Source organism: Podarcis melisellensis (genome assembly GCF_964234715.1).
Source record: "Podarcis melisellensis genome assembly, chromosome: 6".
NCBI lineage: Eukaryota > Metazoa > Chordata > Lepidosauria > Squamata > Lacertidae > Podarcis > Podarcis melisellensis.
In genome coordinates, this window is record NC_138538.1 from 8855255 (window position 1) to 8880084 (window position 24830).

Sequence of the window (24830 nt, forward strand, 5' to 3'; positions counted from 1 at the left end):
GGGCAGAGTCTGGCAGAATCCAGAGTTTACTGACTTTTCAGAGCCCAGTCCTGGTTTTCTGAGAGGACACGGTTTTACCAGTCAAACCAGTTAAAATGCTGACTGAGTTGCAAGCCTACCTGCTGGCAGTGGAGAGAGGCCTAAGTTCACATTTTCCTTAGAGATTAAAAAATAAATACTGGTGTGTGCAGGAAATATATCTCTGCCTCCCAACAACAGGAACTCTTCCCTGGAGAAAACTGTCAGGATGCCATCTAACAACTGAGAAGAAAGAAAAAACAACTAAGCCATTATTGCTCACATACACGCTCTCTCACGCAAAGCCATTATCTGGAAGTCTCGTGGTTAACGGCTGAGAAAACTCAAACTGTGTTGGGTCATTTTTGATAGGAGACCTGCCAACGAGGGTCTCTGGAACTGAACATCAAAATGGTACAGAAAAACTTCCCGGAGGACCAATGTTGAGGCTGCAGAAAACAACTTCTCTTTTTAATGGGCAGATCAGGCCTTGACTCTGCTCTTCCTGGGACAACGTTAAGTAGCCACAACTCTGTTGCGTTGGACTTTTGTGGGTGGTTGTTTGCAATTTGAACAACGTTTCCAGTAGAAAGAGAACCCGCTTCCAACAGGCAAGCTTGTCGGTATCACCATCGTTCCGGACAGCTTCAAAAGGGGCCAATGCACATCGATGGAACTGAAAATATCCATTTGTCAATTTCTTCATTCATTCTTCATCCATTTCTTCATTCATAAAAACTATCCCGGTGTCCTGTTCAAATTCTGCGTTCTCCCATTCCAGACTTTGTGTCCTGTCTAAATCTTGGTCCCTACAGTTCTACAAAAGCAGAGTCTGTGTCCACTCTGTGGGCTTTCCCAAAGATGAGGAAAGTGCAAAGCCCGAAGGCGTTTACTGCTGCCACGAGATTGAAAACAGATACCCATGAACCGGTGATTTCGATCAGATGTCCGGCTAGGTACACACAAACAACACCTACGTGCAGAAAGGGAACAGATTGGCAATTTTTTAAAAATTCCATACAATTAGCCTCTTGGGTTGTTTTGCTCATGGGGTAAAAAACCAAACCAAAACCCAAACCCCTATTGATTTGATTACACCAGTTTACTTGAAAGATCTCCTGAACCCAGTCAACTGCTTTGACCTGCAGAACAGTCACTTCTACAAACCTTGCCATTTTCACATATAACGTTATTACGTAGATTTGTTTGAAAACCGCCAATGTGATTTATATTTACATTTTAATCTGTTTTTAATGTTGATTTTTATCGGCATTTTTTAATTAATATGCCGTTTCATGCAAACTGCTTGGAAGGTTTTCGCGAATCGAGTGGTATGGAGATCTCGATAAATTAAAATACAGTAAAAAAATGTGCTGCAAACACATTGACTATCTTTACACTTAGGTTGGTGGTCGCGGCTTGCTCCCTCCCACCCCACACAAAGGTTTTAAGAATTGTTCAGTCCTTGATTTATTTATTTTTTGCAGGGGGAAAACAGGTAGACAGGGCCCTTCATGAATTCCACAAGCTCCACATCCAGCTCCACTGATATTTTGGCTAAGTAATGACCCAAACCCCTTACCCCACCCCTCCAGTAGCTAAGGAGCTAACTAGGGAGTCTGGGGCTCCCTTTAATTCAATTACAGTTGTACCTTGGTTCTCAAATGCCTTGGTACTCAAACAACTTGTAACTCAAACACTGTAAACCCAGAAGTAAGTGTTCCGGTTTGTGAACTTTTTCCGGAAGCCAAACGTGCACCGTTTTGAGTGCCACACTTCCGTTTTGAGTGTTACACTGAGGTCTGTCTGTTTTTGCTATTAATTTTGTATTTTTGTAGCTTTTTTTGTGACTGTGTGGAACCCAGTTCAGTTACCAATTGATTGATTGTGTGACTGCAGTACATTGTTTATTGCTTTCATTTTATGGATCGATGGTCTCGGTAGATAGTAAAATTCATGTTACATTGCTGTTTTTAAAAGTCTGAACGGATTAATCCATATTGCATTACTTTCTATGGGAAAGCGTGCCTTGGTTTTGGAATGCTTTGGTTTTGGAACGGAGTTCCAGAACGGATTAAGTTTGAGAACCAAAGTACCACTGTACATAAATTATTTGTCAGGGCTCCCTGGCCATCCTCAGAGCGCCAAAATCCCCAGGGTTCTTTGTGCTAAGGGACTGCTTAACAAACCAGTCCTTTGTGTGGACAGACTTAATGGAAGACTTAATGGAGCAAATTCCTGAACAATCACTTACCTAATAAGGCCCCACCGGTATTTGCCACACCTGTGGAGAGAAAGGAAACTGAGGCATGGCTTTGAAAAAAATGCACAATGCATTTAATCCAGGGTTGGAGAACCCTGCAACTTTCTAGCTGTTGTGTAGACTCTCAAACTCCAACCATCCCCAGCCAGCATGGCCAATGATCAGGGATGATGGGAGTTGTAGTCCAATTACCTGGAGAACACCAGGTTGGGAAAGGGAAAGCGGTTCTTTTCTCTAACCCCTTTGACTGGGCTGCCATTTCACTTAAAAACAAGGGATGTCCTTTTACTTGCAAGCGCATCAGTCTGTACTGCTGGGCGTGGGAAAACGTCACAAATCCCATCAATTTTTGAATGGTTTTTTTACACAAAATCTGAATTGAAAAATATTATTGGGGGAACCATGGAGGGAGGGGAAGTTGCAGATGGAGTGATTGATTGCTAAACTTGAAATGTTGTTGAATTGCTTATTTGTTTAATAATAATAATAATAATAATAATAATAATAATAATAATAATAATTTATTATTTATACCCCGCCCATCTGACTGGGTTTCCCCAGCCACTCTGGGCGGCTTCCAGCAAAATATTAAAATACAATAATTCATCAAATATTAAAAGTTTCCCCAAACAAGGCTGCCTTCAGGCTGCCTCTTCTAAAAGCCAGATAGTTGTTTATTTCTTTGACATCTGATGGGAGGGCGTTCCACAGGGTGGGTGCCACTACCGAGAAGGCCCTCTGCCTGGTTCCCTATAACTTGGCTTCTCACAGGGTAGGAACTGCCAGAAGGCCCTCAGTGCTGGACCTCAATGTCCGGGCAGAATGATGGGGGTGGAGACGCTCCTTCAGGTATACTGGGCCAAGGCTGTTTAGGGCTTTCAAGGTCAGCACCAACACTTTGAATTGTGCTCGGAAACGTACTGGGAGCCAATGTAGGTCTTTCAAGACCGGTGTTATGTGGCCACTCCCAGTCACCAGTCTAGCTGCTGCATTCTGGATTAGTTATAGTTTCTGCAGCCCTGGGACACCCCAGTTCTCAGGAAGTCAATGAAGACCTGAAGTTTATTATTGGATGGTCCTTTCTTACAAATTACTGGAATACTAACAGTAGGTAAGGCTGAACCTTTTAAGTTTTCTTAACTGAGGGGGGGGACAGTTCCCCCCCCCCAACCGTGGTTGAATCCTGTGCCCCACTGACCCATTTCCACTGGTTCACGCAGCTCATATGCTGACATGTGATCTATACAAGCTCATCCCTACGTCCTGAACTGGCTTTCCCTCTTGATCTCTCAGGGTACATCTCCCCCAAGTCACTTTTCATGCAGCTCTTCTGTTATGTACTGAGTTGAATAGGATCCAGAATGCAGCAGTCTGATTGGTCCTAGAATAATAGGATCCAGAATGCAGCAGTCTGATTGGTCCTAGAACAATAGGATCCAGAATGCAGCAGTCTGATTGGTCCTAGAACAATAGGATTCAGAATGCAACAGTCAGATTGGTCCTAGAACAATAGGACTCAGAATGCAGCAGTCAGATTGGTCCTAGAACAATAGGACTCAGAATGCAGCTGTCTGATTGGTCCACAGGAGCCACCCAATCCAGCTCCAAGTGGAAGTGAATCTGCAACCTGATTGGCCTACAGGAGAATCCCAGAATTAGCCAATCACGTGGGGCCCATTGTGTAAATAATGTATATAAAGCAGACATTCTGGGGGAACTTCCATTCCTCCTCACCACTATGAGCTGAATAAAGGGCATGAAATCCACTCTCGACTTCAAGTATATTTCATCTTCTCTAATAAAGCCTAACCTAACTTACTTTGGCTCCCCTCTGCTAGAACCTCCACGGCCACTCCATGATCCACAAAACTGGTGGTGCTTTCAATTTGGCATCTAAATGCATGTTTGCAAAAATTTGGGCTGCCATATGTCCTCTTTTTCCAGGATATGTCCTCTCTTTCAGGCCTGGTTGCCACATGCCCTCTTTTCCCAGGACATGTCCTCTTTCTCAGAATTTTTCTGTTCGGGCGGATTTTAAAAATTTGGCCACATGTCTGGGTTGTTTTTTGTTTCATTTCGTTTCTGGCAACCCAAGAAAATTTCAAAATAAAAACAATTTTAAAAGCCCCGCGTTTCAAGCTCCTTGCCGTTTTTCGTGAATGGAACAGGAGCGCTGTGTAGCTGACCAATTTTCTGTCTGGTGCATAAATGTGAAGACACCAAAATTCCTATTCATCCCTATCTAATACAGGAATGCCAGTAAATACCACAGAAACTGGTTCACTTTTCCTGGTCTCTGATACCTTCATAATATTAAAATGTGATACTTTGTTTTCCTTGTTGAATATAAAATTTGTAATATATAATTTATCCTCACCAAACAGCAAACCAGCGCACGAAGGGGCCAGGTCTTGTATATTGACTGAGATGCCACTGTTTAGGGGAAGGAAAGAAGAGGAAAGAATATGAAATTGAGACCAAGGCTGGGTGAAGGAAACTGTGAATGAGACGGCTGCAATATTTGAGAAGCAGCTACCATATTTATAGCACTTTTGGTTGCAAACCTTCACTTCCTGTTTCAGAGAGTAGCATGACTGAGAAAGCAAGCTACTATTTATTACAGCGGTGGGGAACCTTTTTGGGATGCACAGGCCAGATCTTTATTTTACCCATCCCTGCAGGCCAGCACCAGCAGGGGGGCAAAACTACTTACTGTATTTTTCACTCCATAAGATGCACTTTTTTCTTTCTAAAAAGTAAGGGGAAATGTCTGTGCGTCTTATGGAGCGAATGTGTGGTCCCTGGAGCCAAATTACCCATGGGGCAAAAAGCAGATCATGCTTTTTTTTTTTAAAAAAAAAAGAGGGAAGTGGGTGTTGAAACAAAGCTGCTGATCGGCAAGCGATTGGGAGGGAGATAAGGCTACTGGTAAAGGAGGCTGCTGGGGGAGGTAAAGACAGCAAACTTGCAAGGAGAGGAGACAGGAAGACTAAAGCAATGAGGAGAGAAATTAGAAGAAAAGGAGGAGCAAAAAACTGCTCCAGCTAAGGAAAAGACACCAAGGCAAACAAGAGGGAAGGGGGTGTTGAAAGGAAGCAGCTGATCGGCAAGCGATCAGGAGGGAGATAAGGGACGCTAGCGATAAAGGAGGCTGCCTGGGAGGGGGAAGGTAAAAGCCCATGGATCCTCAGGATTTTTGCACTGGGTCACCCCAAATTCACCATCAGATCACATAGCATGTCCATGGCTACAGCCTGCACCAAATAACCCTGCACCCACTGTTTCGTGGGGCCGCAACGGTGGAAAAACGTGGTTACAAAGCACGGATCCACATGCATTCTCAGGATTTTTGCATTGGGCTACCCCAAACTCTCCGTCAAATCACATGTCTGTGGCCACAGCATGAACCACAAAAATCATACACCTACTGTTTCGTTCAGAATATATATTTTTTCTTGTTTTCCTCCTCTAAAAACTAGGTGCGTCTTATGGTCAGGTGTGTCTTATGGAGCGAAAAATACAGCACTTTCTTTCGCATCATAATGGTGCCAGGTGATTGACAAGCAGACTGAGCAATCCACTTGTCAAAGTTGGCCCATGCGGAGTGGGGAGATGTTGGAATATTCTAGAAGAAATTTGAAAAACGGTCTTGAAGAAGTTGCTAGGCAACGGAAAATTTCCACAGCAACAGGTGTCCTTATTAGGACATGTGATCAACTAAATGAGCATGTGAATGAGTCAGCATTAGGTCCCTGGCTGGATGGCTAAAAGAGAAAAAGATTATGTTTGTTTCTTTATTTTTCTTTATTCAAGACCAGTATAAAGCTTTTGCAAATAATAAAGGCTCTGTGAAACAGAACCCAATGGTGTTTATTCCTGTTACGTGAATTTCACTAAGAGCATGGGTCGGCAAACTAAGGCCTGGGGGCCGGATCTGGCCCAATCTCCTTCTAAATCCGGCCAGCAGACGGTCCGGGAATCAGCGTGTTTTTACATCAGTAGAATGTGTGCTTTTATTTAAAACGCATCTCTGGGTTATTTGTGGGGCGTAGAAATTTGTTCATTTTTTATTTTACTTTTTCAAAATATAGTGCGGCCCCCCACAAGGTCTGAGGGACAGTGGACCGGCCCCCTGCTGAAAAAGTTTGCTGACCCCTGACTAAGAGAGAGCTGGAATGCTGCTGCTGCAAATAACTAAAAGATGCAGGAAAACGTTTCTGTAAAAGGAACCCTGCTGAAGAAAGAAATGAAAACCCAGGAGTAGATGCTCACGTACCAGCAGCAGATACTGTCCAAGTAGGATTGAACTCCCCACACAGTTCAATCCTGCTTTCTGCAAGCTTTGGGCAGGCCAGACCATTCCCAGCAAGGATTGGCTAGGGCAGTCGAAGCAAGCATGACCGAACTCTCCTGCTCTGGAGGGCAGGACTCGAACCCATGGCTTCAAGTGGCAGGAAAGAGAATCCGACTAAACATCAGGAAAAACTTTCTGGCAGTAAGAGCTGTTCCACAGTGGACTCCCACGAGAAGTTGTGGACTCTCCTTCCTTGGGAGCTTTTTAAGCAGAGATTGGGTGCCCGTCTGCCATGGATGTTTGGCGGAGATTCCTGCATTTCAGGGGGTTGGACTAGATGATCCTTGGGGTCCCAACTCTACGATTCTATGATCAGCTGATGCATGGGGAGTCTTCTGCAACATTGCCTCTACCTGCCCCATACCTGGCGTTGCAGGTGAGGACTTGGGGAGAACAGCCTCGCATTTCTCCCCACTCCGACTCATCACATCTTTCTTCCAAGAAATGCGCGCAGTACAACCTCACAACTGCCTTGCGAGGCAGGCCAGGCTGAGGTCCAGCCAGCACCTTCCATGGCTGGCCAGGGATCTGAACTCAGGTCTCCGCAACCCAACCCCACCACCATGGCTAGCCTTTGGGGTCCCAAGAGCGCTTCTGGACTGAGAAGGTGCTCCACTATTACCTGTGGTTGAAGGTCTGTAGTCCCACGCAGGCCGACGCAAACACAACCGCACGGCAGAAACTGTTGGTGTGACCTATGCACAGGGCAAACATGCTGGAAACCCCTGAGCCGACGACCTCAAAGGAGAAGAAAGCCAAAATACCAAATTTAGCTGGCGTGGAATTTAGCAGATGGGGCGACAGCAGCTTCAGCTATCGTTACCTGACCATTGTTTCCCAACCACCATCAAGGCCAATAATCCACTATCTGTATCAGATTCTGAACAATGGGGGAAGCCAGCTGGCTACTCCTGCGAAGGTTTACTCAGAACAAAGTGCCACAAGGTTCAATGGGACATAGGAAGTTTGTCAACCAAGGCCAATATTGCCTACCCAGACTGGCAGCAGCTCTTCTCCACGTTTAACTTAAAGGTAAAGGTACCCCTAGGGACGCGGGTGGCGCTGTGGGTTAAACCACAGAGCCTAGGGCTTGCCGATCAGAAGGTCGGTGGTTCGAATCCACGCGACGGAGTGAGCTCCCGTTGCTAAGTCCCTGCTCCTGCCCACCTAGCAGTTTGAAAGCACACCAGTGCTAGTAGATAAATAGGTACCGCTCCGGCAGGAAGGTAAACGGCGTTTCCATGCGCTGCTCTGGTTCGCCAGAAGTGGCTTAGCCATGCTGGCCACATGACCCGTAAGCTGTACGCCGGCTCCCTCGGCCAATAAAGCGAGATGAGTGCCACAACCCCAGAGTCGGCCACGACTGGACCTAATGATCAGGGGTACCTTTTACCTTTTAAAGGTACCCCTGACAGTTAGGTCCAGTCATGGACAACTGGGGTTGCGCGCTCATCTGGCTCTATAGGCCGAGGGAGCGGGCGTTTGTCCGCAGACAGCTTCCGGGTTATGTGGACAGCATGGCGAACCAGAGCAGCACACAGAAACACCATTTACCTTCCTGCTGGAGTGGTACTTATTTATCTACTTGCACTTGATGTGCTTTCGAACTGCTAGGTGGGCAGGAGCAGGGACTAAACAACAGGAATTTACCCCATCGCGGGGATTCAAACCGCCAACCTTCTGATCCGCAAGCCCTAGGCTCTGTGGTTTAGCCCTCAGCACTATCTCCATCCCTCACATTTAACTTACTACTCAGTAAAGGCCCATATAAAGCTCATTGTATTGCTGCCAACCATGTTGTGCATTTTGTAATTTAATTACAATGGGAATTGTGATTTTAACTGGGAAAGCAGTACATGGGGCAGGTATGTATAATCCCCCCCCAACCCATTGCAGCAAAATCCCCCTCCCCATCCTGCAGTTATGGGCTGGTGGGAGCAACTATCATGAGTGCCAAAATCATCTCCCTTCTGCATGCCTGTATTTACTTATTTAAAAATCACAATTGGAAGTGGCGTCCTTAGACCTCATGTGTCCTCAGAACGACAAGCAAGAAGGTCAGGGCACCATAAACTATTCTCTCCTACCTCCTTGCTTTTAACAGCACAAGAAACACCCTCTGAGGAAGGCCAGACGAAGAGATAAATGATTTCATTGGGATTTCTACCCAATGAAGTCACTGGGCAAGCCTATCTTCCACTTGGCCATCGGAACTTTATCTCTTCCTTCTCTGCACATATACACCAACGGATAGCTCAGTCGGTTGAGCTTGAGACTCTTTATCTGAGGGTTGTGGGTTTGAGCCCCATACTGGGCAAACGATTCCTGCTTTGCAGGGGGTTGGACTAGATGGCCGCTGGGGTTCCCCTTCCAACTCTACAATTTCGACACCCAAAAATCTGCTCTGGGGGGTTCCGCCAAGCATTTGCGGAGGGTGCGAGGAACACTCGGGGGAGGCAGCAAAGGAAGCGGAAGTTTCATTCCACAAGCAGAAGTTGTGAGGCTACCTTTGAAGGTGACCCAGAAACTACAACTAATCCAGAATGCGGCAGCTAGACTAGTGACTGGGAGTGGCCGCTGAGACCACATAACACCGGACTTGAAAGACCTACGTTGGCTCCCAGCACGTTTCCGAGCACAATTCAAAGTGTTGGTGCTGACCTTTAAAGCCCTAAACGGCCTCGGGCCTTCTGGCGGTTCCCTCACTGCCAAGTTACAGGGAACCAGGCAGAGGGCCTTCTCGGTAGTGGCACCTGCCCTGTGGAACGCCCTCCCACCAGATGTCAAAGAGAACAACAACTACCAGACTTTTAGAAGACATCTGAAGGCAGCCCTGTTTAGGGAAGCTTTTAATGTTTAATAGATTATTGTATTTTAATATTTTGTTGAAAGCCCCCCAGAGTGGCTGGGGAAGCCCAGCCAGATGGGTGGGGTATAAATAATAAATTATTATTATTATTATTATTATTATTATTATTATTATTATTATTAACAGTTTTGTGGGCTTCAATCCTGTGTCACCCTGGTCCTCACTTGGCATCCTAAGCCAGAGTCGACTACAGTGGTACATACACTTCAGGTTACACACTCTGCTAACCCAGAAATAGTGCTTCAGGTTAAGAACTTTGCTTCAGGATAAAAACAGAAATTGGGCTCCGGGTCTTTTTCTCTCACCTGCATGAACTTACGGACAGTGATTGCTTTATATCCTGGAAGGAGAAAGAAAGAGTGTCAGAAAGTCTGGAGCAGTTTAAAGAGCCGAGCGCAGCAGCTGTCCTTAAATATCCAAAGAGCTGTTACACAGAAGTTTCTGCAGTGCAAGGGCCGCATTGCATAGTTCAGCCTGGATGCTGAGGTCCAGCTCTGAGGGCCTTCCGGCGGTTCCCTCACTGTGAGAAGTGAGGTTACAGGGAACCAGGCAGAGGGCCTTCTCGGTAGTGGCGCCCGCCCTGTGGAACGCCCTCCCGTCAGATGTCAAGGAAATAAACAACTACTGGACTTTTAGAAGACATCTGAAGGAAGCCCTGTTTAGGGAAGTTTTTAACGTTCGAAGTTTTATTCTGTTTTTAGTGTTGTGTTGGGAGACACCCAGAGAGGGTGGGGTATAAACAATAAAATACTACTACTTCTTTTTCTTCTTATTATTATTATTAGCAACTTTTCGGGGGCAGGACTGGAGGCAAAAGTGGGTGGAGATTGGATTAGAAGCTTCAAGACGTGCCTTCGCTTATTATAAAACCAAAACACCCTAAAAGAGCAATACAGTGGACGCTCGGGTTGCGAACGTGATCCGTGCGGTATGCACATTCGCAACCTGCAGCTGCGCACGTGTGGGTTGCGATTTGGAGCTTCTGCGCATGTGCAAAGCGCGATTTAGCGCTTCTGCGCATCTGCCAAAACCCAGAAGTAACCCATTCTGGTAGTTCCGGCTTTCGGCGTTCCATAACCCGAACCTGAAGCATCTGTAACCTGAGGTATGACTGTACAATTGTGGCAGACAATGAAAAATTGACGATAGGTTTCTACTTGCCTCTCCTACGAGACCCCATCTCTGGCGATGGGCTATATTCTTGCTGGCAAGAGTCCTGTGCTTTTTAAGTGGCACGCAAGCCCACAACAAGCAGAAGTCCTGCAGGTGACGCTTTGGAATAAAAGCTACACCTGTTGGATTTTCATCCATGCCCCTGCCCAACCGCCAGCATGGAGAGATGAAAGAGGGGAAACATCCCAAGGGATTAAGTTACCTTGATTGATAAACTGGTCGGAAAGAAATCCGCTGAACAAACTTGTCGGGATCGCCACCAGCCAAGGCACAACATTAAATACCCACCCCTGAAAGGAGAGAGAAGGGAAATGTGAACACAAACAAAAAAATGGCCAGCCCACTAACAGAGGCCTTGAGAGTGCAAGAGAATATGGATCAAGATCTGGCCCTGAATCAGGCATCTTTGAATGTTTACAAGAACATGGCCTGATCCTGCATGGCCCCTGTGTCGGAAGCCTCTTGGGGTCGTGTGGTGCTGGCACAACAAGCAAACAGCCTCAGACCAAGTCAATTTCTTTGTCTATTTGGTTCAGCGCTGTCTCATGGCCTTAGGTTCCCATATGATGGTGGACTACAACTCCCATCATTCCCTAGCCAGCTGAGCCATTGCTCAGGGATGATGGGAGTTGAAGTCCAACAATATCAGAATGTCCCATCTTTTAAAAATTTAGTTTAACTTCTATACCGCTTAATATATTTTAAAAAATATGTTACAGATAGGTAGCTGTGTTGGTCTGCCATAGTCAAAACAAAAAAATTTTTTTTCCTTCCAGTAGCACCTTAAAGACCAACTAAGTTAGTTCTTGGTATGAGCTTTCGTGTGCATGCAAGAAGTGTGCATGCACACGAAAGCTCATACCAAGAACTAACTTAGTTGGTCTTTAAGGTGCTACTGGAAGGGAAAAAAATTTTTTGTTTTAAAAAATATGTGTGTACAGAAAAGCGGAAGCAACAACAAATAGCATCAATTAAAGTATTATAGGAATACACGGTTACATATAAATATGTCATATTACTATGAAGTGAGCAATGTATAAAAATCAGGGTCAATTCACTTTCCTTTCTGACACACCCTCCCTCTCAGCCTCTGGGTTCTCAGCCAGGGTCCAAACAAACTCTCAGCTCAGCCGCCAAAGAGTTCCTGAACCTCAGGCAGCAAAATGTCTTCAGTCTGTTTTTAAAAATCATTGCTGATTGAGCACCCGTTTATAGGAAGAATTCATTTGCTGTGTGCACATTTGAACAGAAGGTGGTGCAGTTTTACCACACTGAGTTTTCTGACAGAGGATTAAAATTCACAGCCCCTGTATTAATACAAGAGGGTTGCCATATTAAAATGAGGACAAAAAGGTTGTTGAGCTTTTTTTGCAAAAAAGAAAAATTGCCAAATTCTGGACACATGGCAGCCCTAATTATACAATTATTAAGTAACAGGAGAGTGCAGACAACAGGACATTTGGAACAAATGTTTTCCAGAGTTCTTTGTGGGCATGAGCCTAGTGTGATGTACACTTATCCAATTCTGGACGCTTCTTTGAAAGCACCATGTGTGCACTAGCGCAACCGTAGGAACATGTGGTTTGCAGTTATTTTAAAAGATGCAAACCTCTTCTTCTTGCAGCGCAGCTTTAGAGACCACCTGAACCCTTAAATCCCAGCTTGATCACAGAGAGATCATCACTGGTTGTACCCCTGAGTGATTAGGCTCATATGACAGAGCCTTCCGTGTCCAACCCTCTGGAATGCTCTTCCAAGAGATTCAGCACGGAATGTCTCTACACAGACCTTTAGACATTTGCTGAAAACTTCTCTGTGCCACCAAAGTATACACAGACCATTTTGGATAAACACGCCCTGTAATAGTTGATCTGTTTTACTTTTTTGGCAAAAAAAAATTAATCAAAGCTCTTTTAAAAATGATACAAGAAGATAGCAAACCTAATCTATATAAAAGCAAAAGCCTAAAAAGAGAGCAAGGAAAAAAAATAAGCAGTTTCTACTGCTATAAATGGCTTTGATTTTTTTCATGTGGGTATACAGGTGTGGTTTTTTAATAAACAAATAGCTAAATAAATAAGACGCATAAGCAAAAAGAACACCACTTTAGAGATTTTGCAGAAAATAGGAATTATTATTAATTCAGAGTATTGGTTGCTTCTGTAGCAGGAACCCCCCCCCCAATCATTCTGTTTGTATAAACTTCACACACACACACACTCACACTCACACACTACATACGCCACATTTCTGTTATAAATTCATAGAAAATCAACCATACATCGGATTTGCACTGTTCCATTTTTATTTTACTCCATATGACAAGAACTAACAAAGGGGGGTGGCTTAGTCCTGGTCAGCCATAATCCCTTCACCTTCTCAGCACATCCACAGGAGCCCTGCCCATGCCAACCCTGATGATCCCAGACAGAAGACAATCAAGATCACAAAGAACTTGCATATGGGAGTGGATTCAGCATGGACTGAAACAAAGGACAATGATCAGATCTTCCCTCTGGGGGCAGGAAACTGCAAACTCCCCTTTGTCTCCTGGAAGTGACTCATGGGGAGGGGGGAAGGGAGGAACCAGCCAGGTGACAAGACACTCAGGTTACCACCAACTCCTCCCCCAACCCCTCCTTTCTGTAATGTATGCATGATGTTTCTGGGGGTGGGCTTGATCTAGAGGAGGGGAATTTCAAAAGTTTTTATAAGACCTTGCACACTATTCTTCTGGGTCTTTCCTCTCTCCTGAAGGTGAGGGGAGCACCCTGTTGCAACAGTTCAATAAAGGCCAAGCCTACAGGCTGCTGTTTTACTCCAAGTTATCCTGGTTGGTGTCTTTGTTTTGTCCAAGGGAGCCCTCGGATTTTTCCTGTAACACTTCCCATGTAAAGTGTCTCGAAGCGATTTACAGTTAGCGTAGGGGAAACTCTTTTAATTGCTACTAAGGACAAATCTCTTGGCCCCAAAGGTCATGCGTGTCCCTTGAAATTTGCTTTTATGTTTGGGCCAGCTGTTCCCCTACCTGGAGCTCAGGGTCTTGGCAGCGACTGGGACAAGCGAGGGCAAAGATCTACCTCTGCGAGTCCCACCACTGCCCAGCACACTCTGGATGGCATCATGTGACATGTCACATGGCCAGGCCCCCTCAATGTGGGAGAGGGGCAAGTCGCTACCCCTGCCAATCATCAACATTTCTCTGATCTAATTACTAAATGAAAAATCAAGGCCTTGAGACAAAGTGTAATGGCCTAGGATTCGGACTCGGATGCTGAACCTGAGGGATCCCAGCCTGCACAGGATTCCCCGCCTCCAGAACCAGCTGAGCCGGGGCTGGGGCTTGAGCCTTGAAGGGTCCTCACCTGTGCTGGATCCTCAGGTGTAGGCACCAGCTGAGTCTGCTCTGGCCCCTGAGGTGATGGAGGACCCATTGCCTGCAGGTGCTCCACTCTCAGCCCCGTCAGGGGAAGCTGAGGTTGCCTCTGGGTCCGGTAACCCTCCAGCCTCTCCTGAGCTGCAGAGGCTCAGAGCAGAGAGGCAGAGGGAACTAAGGAGGAGTGCTCGCCTCCAGGCCAGGAGAGGCGAGTCACCAGAGGATCGGGGCCACCCTGTGCCTCAGGGCAGATAAAAGCCGGCCATCCCCAGTCCCAAGTTGCAGGAGCAACATTGTTGGTTGCTAGTTCCTGCCTGGACCATGTCCTGCTTTCCTGCCCTAGCTCCTGACCTGCCCTAGCTCCCTGCTTGCATGCCTGTTCTGACTCCCTAGAATCATAGGATCATAGAGTTGGAAGAGACCACAAGGGCCATCGAGTCCAACCCCCTGCCAAGCAGGAAACACCATCAGAGCACTCCTGACATATGGTTGTCAAGCCTCTGCTTAAAGACCTCCAAAGAAGGAGACTCCACCACACTCCTTGGCAGCAAATTCCACTGTCAAACAGCTCTTACTGTCAGGAAGTTCTTCCTAATGTTTAGGTGGAATCTTCTTTCTTGTAGTTTGGATCCATTGCTCCGTGTCCGCTTCTCTGGAGCAGCAGAAAACAACCTTTCTCCCTCCTCTATGTGACATCCTTTTATATATTTGAACATGGCTATCATATCACCCCTTAACCTCCTCTTCTCCAGGCTAAACATGCCCAGCTCCCTTAGCCGTTCCTCATAGGGCATCATCCTGCATGCTTCATTTGACTCCCTGCCCTGCACCCAGCTTCAGCTACTACAGACTGCCTGCCTGTTGCACCTTCGACCACGGACCGGACTTGGACCTCGCCTCTCGGGTAACCCACGGAACCAGCACACAAAGGTTGCCTTAATGCAACAGTGATAGGGAACCTATGCTCTTCCAGATGTTTCTGGACTACAACTCCCATCATCCCCGACCTCTGGGCATCAGCTGGGGCTGGTGGGAGTTGAGTTCAACCATATCTGGAGGCCACAGGTTCATCCAATCCTGCTTTTAAAGGGGCAGGCAGGAGTTGCCACTTGCGATTCCTACTGACAGCTGAAAGCTCTGTTTATGCTTCTGGGAGCCATTCACAACCCCTCGACTGTCCTTCTCTTTCCTTCTTATCCACAATGCCAGCTTACTTTGGAATCAGGAAAAGTCTCCTTGAAGAAAGTCGGAAGCCAGGAGAGGAGGGTGAAAAAGGAGCCAGCTGCACACAGTTGAGCTGTGATCACTGCCCTGAGGGGAGATATACAGGAGAAGCCACAGTTAGATGTGGTGGATCATTAGGGGATGAACAAAACTAACAATAACAATAACAATAATTTTTTATTTATACCCCGCCCTCCCTGGCCAGAGCTGGGCTCAGGGCAGCTAACACGAGTAAAATTACAATAAAAACATAATAGGGGAGGGAAAAAACCAACAATTTAAAATACAGGTTAAAAATACAATTTAAAATGCAGCCTCATTTTAATAATAGCCCATAAATCAAAACCATAAGGGGAGGGAAACATAAGGGTCAGACTGAGTCCACCCCAAAGGCCAGGCGGAACAGCTCTGTCTTCCAGGCCCTGCAGAAAGATGTCAAGTCCCGCAGGGCTCTAGTCTCTTGTGACAGAGCGTTCCACCAAGTCGGGGCCAGTACTGATAAGGCCCTGGCCCTAGTTGAGACCAATCTCAACCTTGCCACCTGGGACCTCCAAAATGTTGTCATTTGCAGACCTTAAGGTCCTCCGCGGGGCATACCAGGAGAGGCAGTCCCGTAGGTACGTGAGTCCTAGGCCGCATAGGGCTTTAAAGGTCAAAACCAGCACCTTAAACCTGACCCTGTACTTCACCATGACCCTGTACTCCACTGGGAATCGTCTCCTAGTAATTCCTGGCCCCCGTAGCAAACTATAGTTTCCAGATTATTAAACCTGACCCTGCACTCCACCGGGAGCCAGTGCTGTTGGTAAAGCACTGGATAAATGTGATCCTGCAGGAAAGACCCCGTAAGGAGCCTCGCCGTAGCATTCTGCACCAGCTGGAGTTTCTGGATCAGCTTCAAGGGCGTACACATACATGTTTTCAAGGAAACTGAGCAAGCACTATAACTGGCAGCTCAGGCGCAGAGCATGTGCAGAACAGGGATGGGGAAACTTTGGCCCTCTGGCTGTTGTTGGACAACTACTCCCATCACCTCTGACCACATGGGGCTGAGGCTCCTGGGGAGTCCAACAATACCTGGAAGGTCCAAGGCTCTCTAACCCTGATTTGGAAGGTCTCAGGTTTAGTCCCTAGTATCTCCACTTGAAGAAGACTCAGGTACAGTGGAAGACCTCTTCCTGAGACCCTGGAGGTTACCGGTACCTGCCAGCCAAAATAGATGACATGGGATTTGCTTAGAAGGACAAAATGTGATATAAGCAGGGATGCTGGAGGATTCTGATGGAATAAGATGTCCGCTTGTTTGTTCTATGTCCAGAAAGGAAATCAATCTGGCAAACATGATTGATATTCACTGTTGTTGGTGCCTTCGGTCCGCAAACAATATGCAATTGATTATTCCACCCCCCCCAACTGTTTGAATTACGTTTCATTTGCACTGGAATGAATGGGGTGGGGTAACATAATGATAATTTAATTTGAGTACAGGGGAACATTGGTTCTCGAACTTAATCCATTCTGAAAGTCTGTTCCGACTCCCGAAACGTTCGAAAACCAGTTGGCACCGGCGCCCCAGAAACAATAGCTGACAGCCGCATTGGACGTTTTGCTTCCAAAAAATGTTCGAAAACTGGAACACTCACTTCCGGGTTTTCAGTGTTTGGGAGCTGATTTGTTTGTCAACTAAGCCGTTCGGGAACCAAGGTTCCACTGTAATTAATCATGTAATTTCATCATAGTGGAAAGTGAGACAAATAACGGTATTTGACAGAAGATGAACTGAAGTGGAAGGGAAACAGTGCTGCATGTGACAAATGCAGGATGGAAAGGGTAACAACATCCTTTTACCCCCTGGGTATAAGGCAGCTGCTGATGTATTGTGAACTATGGGGTGGGTGTGGGGTTTACTGGGGAAAGCAGAGGGAGACGGACAAACAGCAAGCTACCATGAGGGCTAGAAACTTACTTTTAAAGAAATTGAAAGCAGAGCCAGCTGAGCACCAGTCACGGCCAGAATGGAAAAAGAAGTAAAAATGATTTGTAGGTGGAATAAATGCAAATGTAAGCCCTGATCATATATCTCAAAGCATAGAGGCACCAGTTGACTCTACTCCAGGTATCCCCAACCTGCGGCCCTCCAGATATTTTAGCCTACAACTCCCATGATCCCTAGCTAACATGACCAATGGTCAGGGATAATGGGAATTGTAGTCCAAAACATCTGGAGGGCCGAAGGTTGGGTATGCCTGCTCTACTCCGCTTGACTTCTGCTTCTTTGCTGGCATATCTGGAGAACTCTTCGCGTGGTCAGGAACCCCACTTGCATGAAGGGCCCCTGCACATATTGCTGTATCAGCAAAGGTTGGCCTTTATGGCTGCGGCTGATAGCAGCCATGGTGCAAAATATTTGTGGGTCCCAGGCTGACAAAGAACTGGATGGATGAATACATGACAATGACTTACCATACAGGGGCCTTTTTGAATATCTGTTTCCAAGGCACTTTGGTCTGTTTGGATAAGGAGAGGCCCTTTGCTAAGTCTTCCAAAGGGATGATGAGTTCTGCGTAAAGCAAAGAAGACATATCTAAATCCAGGGTTTAATAATATCCAGAATCAATGCATACAGGGGCTGAAACAGACGTATATAACATCTAAACGTTCTCCCTATCTATTAGCATTCACAGAGAACTATTTTTTAACAAGGGACGCAGGTGGCGCTGTGGGTTAAACCACAGAGCCTAGGACTTGCCGATCAGAAGGTTGGCGGTTCGAATCCCCGTGACGGGGTGAGCTCCCGTTGCTCGGTCCCTGCTCCTGCCAACCTAGCAGTTTGAAAGCAAGTCTGAAACGTGTCCAGAGGAGGGCAACCAAAATGGTCAAAGGCCTGGAAACGATGAGGAACGGCTAAGGGAGCTGGGCCTGTTTAGCCTGGAGAAGAGGAGGTTAAGGGGTGATATGATAGCCATGTTCAAATATATAAAAGGATGTCACATAGAGGAGGGAGAAAGGTTGTTTTCTGCTGCTCCAGAGAAGCGGACACGGAGCAATGGATCCAAACTACAAGAAAGAAGATTCCACCTAAACATTAGGAAGAACTTCCTGACAAGTAAGAGCTGTTCAACAGTGGAATTTGCTGCCAAGGAGTGTGGTGGAGTCTCCTTCTTTGGAGGTCTTTAAGCAGAGGCTTGACAACCATATGTCAGGAGTGCTCTGATGGTGTTTCCTGCTTGGCAGGGGGTTGGACTCAATGGCCCTTGTGGTCTCTTCCAACTCTATGATTCTATGATTCTATTCTATGATTCAAAGTGCAAGTAGATAAATAGGTACAGCTCCGGCGGGAAGGTAAACGCCGTTTCCGTGCGCTGCTCTGGTTCGCCAGAAGCGGCTTAGTCATGCTGGCCACATGACCCGGAAGCTGTACGCTGGCTCCCTCGGCCAATAAAGCTAGATGAGCACCGCAACCCCGGAGTCGTTCATGACTGGGCCTAATGGTCAGGGGTCCCTTTACTTTACCTTTTAACAAGAACCTAATTCAAACCTGCCTTGTCATAATGCTGGCTTCTTTCGAAACATTTTCTGGCAATTGCAAAGCTTATTTTGCTCATCCTTCCCACAATTCCTTATTCACCCCCTGTGCCAAATGCCACTTTAGTCCACAAAAGCACACTTCAGGTTTCTGATGATCAGCTGGGAGGGAGGGCTTGCACTGAAAGTGTCATTTACCCTTTCCATTCACGAGGTATTTGTGCATGCAGTAAACCCACAGCAATGTCAGGGCCCCCGAGAAGTAGAAGACGCTCTTCCAGCCATACCAGTCGAGCAGCAGGGACCCGGCGGCCCCCATCACCAGTGTCCTGGAAGGGGGAGGGAGAATTAGGACGACAGCAGGGGAAATGGGAGTTTCTGCTAACCTGGCAAGGACTTTCCCCACCTGCCTGACCCCACCCTCCGGACTTCAAAAGGGGGCTGTTTCCTCTGCAAGAGTCATGGGGGTGGGCAGAGTGAATTCAGCAATGCTGTTTGTTTTGGGCTGTTCGTTCGTTAACGTTGTTAATATTGTTTCGTGGATCATGAGTGCTGTAAAGCTTTGCCAGTTTTATTGTGTTTTTAATATTCTGTTGGGAGCCACCCAGAGTGGCTGGGGAAACCGAACCAGATGGGCGGGGTATAAATAACAAATAATAATAATAATTTTTGATGGATTTTTCAGAGCTAGCCGACCTGACCGAAAGAGTCCGTGATCAGAAGGAGGAGGAGGAAGAATGGAAGAATTTCAAAGAATATTTACTTAAATATGCTAAGATAAATTGAATAGAACTGCTTGCAAAGAAATAGATATATGAAGTTATAGAATAATATGTTTAAAGTAAAGATGAAAAGAAGCAAAGATGTTAAGAGGATTAAGTAAATTTTATGAGATTTTGTTTTGGAAAACTGTTACAATGATATATAATGAAACTCAGTCAAGGGAATTTGAGGAAGTCACTTAACAATGTCATTAAGATTGGAATAAGTACAGCTATGATGCATGTTTGTTTGTTAGTTTAAAATTTTGGAAAATTTATTTAATAATTTTTTAAAAATATTTATTATTATTATTATAATATGACTTTTCTTGCGATTTCGCTGTTTAGCCTCTTTTTTATTTTACTATCAGGCAGCAAAAAAACAGACTTGGAGAGGCGGGAAAAGGAGCATGAGTAGTTAAGTAAGTAGAGTAAGTCTCAGGTTTGAGACCCAAATTGGGCAAAAGATTCCTGCACTGCAGGGGGTTGGACTAGATGGCCCTAAGGGTCTCCTTCCCATTCTACAACTCTACTAGTAGAATTTATCTTGTAACTTACCCAAACTGAGATCCTGTCCCAACTGTGCTGTATGTGAATGCCCTTTCGTTCTCCCGCACTTTCCGGGAAAACAGGCTTGCCAAGGCAGGAAAGTAAACTCCTAATAAAAGGTCGAGAGGGAGGAAATTCCATTATAATCAGGTTTGATGCAGGTCCTGTGAACGCAACACAGCTCCTCTTTGCCACTGATTGCCTAAGAAATTCGTCTCTCTTTTTTAATTCCACACCCAACACAGTACAGTGGACTGTACTCCAGTGGGTTGCAAATGTGATCCGTGCGGGATGCATGCGCGGGTTGCGATTCGGGACTTCTGCGCATGTGCAAAGCGCGATTTAGCGCTTCTGCGCATGCACGACTGCCGATACCCGGAAGTAACCCATTCCGGTACTTCCGGGTTTCAGCAGTCCGCAACCTGAAAAAACGCAACCTGAAGCGGACACAACCTGAGGTATGACTGTAATGGCGCTGTTTGTCAACATTCTGTTGCTGGCACCTTTCCCTCCCAAACCTTGGATATTGTGAGCACTGCCTGTCCAAACGTTTGCCAGGAGGGGCAAGCAGGGCTTTTTTCTCCACATGCATCTTTGGATAAAGGTTGACACATGCTGTGTGGGATGTGATACATAAGTAGCAGTCAAGTACAACATTCCTTGTTTTCCTAGAGTGGACATGCAGGGGAATGTTTGGTCCAGCCAGTCAAAAACTTCCTGTTTCCTCCTGGCTGGGACGTACTTCCTCTGCATGTGACTTTCTTTTTGACTTCCTCCGTCGTTGGAGCAGCTTTTAGCTAGAGATGCTCTGTTGACTTTCAGCCAACAGAGGACACTGGGATTATCCCCATATCGGAGAGCTCCACATGTATATACTTTGTAACTAAGTCTGCCTTCTGGGATCCAACTGTGAACAGATTGTGAGTAAACTACTTTTATATACTTTACACAGGATTGTGGCGTTTATTCTTTTAAGAGGGATATAAGGGAACTTACCAGGAACCTAATAATGAGAGGCATACACAAGCCTCCAACAGGCTACCTGCTGCAGTAGGGCGGTTCATAAAAAACTTTTTTTTGAAAATGCCTGCTCCAAAGGTCTTATCTTACTACACTAGGAATTATATAGCTATATCTGAAATTTCATGCATTTCAGTTACGTAATATCTTTGCCCTCCTCCACGAAAATAGCTGTTTACTTGGCCCTCTTCGTATGTCGTGAAGGCTGAAATTTCAATTCAGTGGAGCAGGGTCAAGATATTAACTGATAGCTATATAATCCCTAGTGTGGTAAAATAAGACCTTTGGAGCAGGCATTTTTTAAAAAATAAGTTTTTTATGAACCGCCCTACTGCTAAGTAAAGGAACTTGCTAGCGCAGGTTAGGAAGGATATTAATAAACAATATATCCTCTCCTGTCTCCCTGAACATTCCCACAAGCTGCAGTGTGCATGCTGCCTGCAAGCCCTTTTTGGCAAAGTGTCATGGCGTGATACGAGTGGTCCTGGTGAAAGAGAGAACTGATGAAACATTTTAGTTAGGCTGCACTTTTTTGTGGGTGCACCTAAGTAAATTCATTCATTCATTTCCTTCCTTCCTTTTGGATCATGAATCGGCTGAGCTCCCCCAGTCCGTTTCTTGGAAATTTTGAGACAGTCTTGGAAGCAGATCGTCTCACCTTGCAGCAAGCCCATAAGGAACCGGGAGAAAGCGATGAGAACCAGGTGAGCAGAGCCGACATAGCTGAGCAGAGGGGTGATGGCCGTGATGGAGCCCCAGACGGATGCAGAGAGAAGGATAACTTTCACTCCTCCTATCCTAGAAGGCAGAGAAGAGTCAGGGTACCAGCCCCAAGGGTGCTTTCTGCATTCCAGGTCCCAAGTTCCCAACCTTATGCCTATGCAAAGCCCACAAGCAGGACCTAAGTGCCACAACTGATATTCAGAAGCATGCTGCCTCCAAAAGAAGGATATAGCCTTCAGGCAGGGTGGATAAAAATCAATGATTTAAAAAAATTAAAAAATAAATCAGATTTAAAAAATTAAATCAAATTCTTTAAAAATTTTAATCAGATTTATAAATAAAATGCTTTTGGAGGAAAAAGTTTTCTAAAGATAGTTTTCTATTTAAGTTACATAATAGTCCAAAGGCTATTCATCAGGAAATAAGGATTTGTTTTAAGTTTTTCATGTGTGCTAAAACTCAGTCTCAAGTTAGTTTGTTTTTAAAAAACTGTTTAACCACATCAATTAACAAACAGGGATATTTACATGCTATAATGCTATTGTTTTAGTTGAATAAGTTGTTTAAATTGTTATTAAGGAAATGATTGTTTTTCTCCTTCCAGTAAAGTACAGCAGAAAAGTTGCCCAAATATAAACAGTTATTAAACCTCACAATAATTTCATAATTATCTGTCTATGTATTTCTAAAAGTATAACCAAACCAGTAATTTTTGATGTAACTGTAAAAATTTACTCTGAAAATTTATTATTCCAAAAATCTGGTTGTAAATATTAAGATGATACCAGCAAGAATGAGTTTTTCTGTGAAAAAAATGATTTAAATCAAGTTTTACTGACTAGTGATTTAAATTGATTTGATTTAAATCAAAACCACCCTGGCTTCAGGGTTAGTAGCCACAGACAGCTGCCACTCAGAAACCAAGTGGCGAAATAAAAAGTTCTAAATCTAGCGGATTTCAGATAAGCGTGGCTCTTCCCTTCGGCTCTAGAAGGGGCACAGTGCGAGACAAGTCATACCGATCGCTCAGGTGGCCTCCGACGATTTGGGTCAGACAGTAGCCCCAGAAGAAGCTGCTCAGCACGATGCCTGACTGCCTCTTGTCCCAGTCGAAGTGAGCGCTCATGGCGGCAACAGAGATTGGAAGGGCGACCCTCGTGCAGTAGAGCAGGCAGGTCCCAAGTAGCAACGCTATGGTCCATATTCGAGATTCAGGCCTGCAAACATCAAGAGAAAGGAACGCCCCTTTAAAAAAATGTTTTCAATAATGGTGGTTGCTGTTGTTGTTATTTGTTATTATTATTTATACCCCACCCATCTGGCTGGGTTTCCCCAGCCACTCTGGGCAGCTCCCAACAGAATATAAAAAACACGATAAAACATCAAACATTAAAAACTTCCCTGAAACAGGGCTGTCTTCAGATGTCTTCTAAAAGTCAGCCAGCCACCCAACAGAATATTAAAATACAGTACTGTAAACATTAAAGGCTTCCCTATACAGGGCTGCCTCCAGATGTCTTCTAAAAAAGTCTGGTAGTTGTTTTTCTCTTTGACATCTGGTGGGAGGGCGTTACACAGGGCGGGCGCCACTACCGAGAAGGCCCTCTGCCTGGTTCCCTGTAACTTCAATTCTCACAGTGAGGGAATCGCCAGACGGCCCTCGGCGCTGGACCTCAGTGAACGATGGGAGACGCTCCTTCAGGTATACTGGAGGTATACAATTCAACACTTTGAACTGTGCCTGGAAACGTACTGGGAGCCAATGTAGGTGTCTTCCCAAAAACTCATCCCAAACCCAAACTCCCCAAAAGTGCCATGGCGATCGTGAAATGGTAACGGGGGCAGGACCGTGAAATCTGGAAGCCCCTAATCATGAACCGGCACATGGGCGGTGGATTCAGATTCAGTCGTTCTGACTCAAGGAATGAGGCAGTTGAGCAGCTCGGCAGCTGTATCCATGACTGAGCAGCAGAATCTTACTTGGCTACCAGTGATCGCCAAAAAAGAAGGAGACTTGGCAATGCTTTTAAACGCCTCTGCTGTTACTTCTGTGCTGTTTGCAACTGTCTTTATTGCATTTTGAGCCTTGCTGTGAGACATGTGCGTGAAAGGCGATTTAATAATTTTCCTACACTGGAAACAGGGACGGACTCAGCAACCTCTGAGGTCCTTCCTGACTCTTATGACTTTGCAGAGGAACAGCCAAGGACGAGAGAGGCTGGCTTTCCAGAGGCAAGATTTGAAGCAGGGGCTTCCTGACTTGCAGGCCGGCTGTCACCTCCCCATCACCCTTCGTGCCTGTTACACTGAATCTGATTCAGATCACATAGCGCAGGCAAGGCAGGTTCCCTTCAGGGCCTCGGCAAGTCCAACTGGTCTCCCTTCCCGTAGCAGCTCCTCACATTGTCACAGGCCTTCAAAAGGCCTGCCACTCACCTGTCATCCTGAACTGAGCTGGCACGGCAGCCCCAGCAGTGGATTAGCAATCCTGACGGTAACTTGGCACGGCACCCAAATCCTTTGCGGGTGGGCAAAACGAGAAAGCGCTCGCTCCTGCCTTCCGCGAACACAGTTCTTGGCAAGGGATGCCTTCTCCAACTCCACAGCAGTTTTGACCGAACAAAATTTATTTATAATACATTAGCAAACCTGCTAGCCAGTTAGTTGCAAATGGAATACAGATCCGTATCTGTTTATTTTTAAGCACTGTAGATTTCCCTTAATAGCCTGTGTTTCCCACTGAGGTAGAAAGAAAGAATTTAAGAGCTGGCCTTTTTGCTTTGCTCTGCTGAATAAGACCCATCTAAATGGGGACTGCAACTAACCCAGGTCATTTGTTCCCGTTCTCATGAAAATATTTAACTCTCATCATCATCATCATCATCATCACCATCAAGAATTACTGAATGCCTATAGCATACATTGCGGGCAAAATAGCATGTGCAATTGACAATGATGATCACCATTAAGCCATG

The 24830-nt window shown here is 45.7% G+C and overlaps 1 protein-coding gene across 1 annotated transcript in view; it reads right to left on the bottom strand.

The window, feature by feature from the left end:
* Nucleotides 1-706: 706 nt before the first annotated feature.
* Nucleotides 707-24830, bottom strand: part of SLC17A9 (solute carrier family 17 member 9) — a gene marked incomplete at its 5' end in the record, with an annotated part of 32472 nt that continues 8348 nt past the window's right edge. Inside the window, 12 exons of the mRNA XM_081917063.1 lie at nucleotides 707-991; nucleotides 2273-2302; nucleotides 4659-4714; nucleotides 7258-7373; nucleotides 9810-9844; nucleotides 10880-10967; nucleotides 15268-15364; nucleotides 17741-17837; nucleotides 19001-19131; nucleotides 20122-20221; nucleotides 21791-21930; nucleotides 22875-23072. Of these exons, the coding sequence (XP_081773189.1) occupies nucleotides 828-991; nucleotides 2273-2302; nucleotides 4659-4714; nucleotides 7258-7373; nucleotides 9810-9844; nucleotides 10880-10967; nucleotides 15268-15364; nucleotides 17741-17837; nucleotides 19001-19131; nucleotides 20122-20221; nucleotides 21791-21930; nucleotides 22875-23072 (1252 nt within the window). The 3' untranslated portion in view covers nucleotides 707-827. The remainder of the gene's footprint in view (nucleotides 992-2272; nucleotides 2303-4658; nucleotides 4715-7257; nucleotides 7374-9809; nucleotides 9845-10879; nucleotides 10968-15267; nucleotides 15365-17740; nucleotides 17838-19000; nucleotides 19132-20121; nucleotides 20222-21790; nucleotides 21931-22874; nucleotides 23073-24830) is intronic.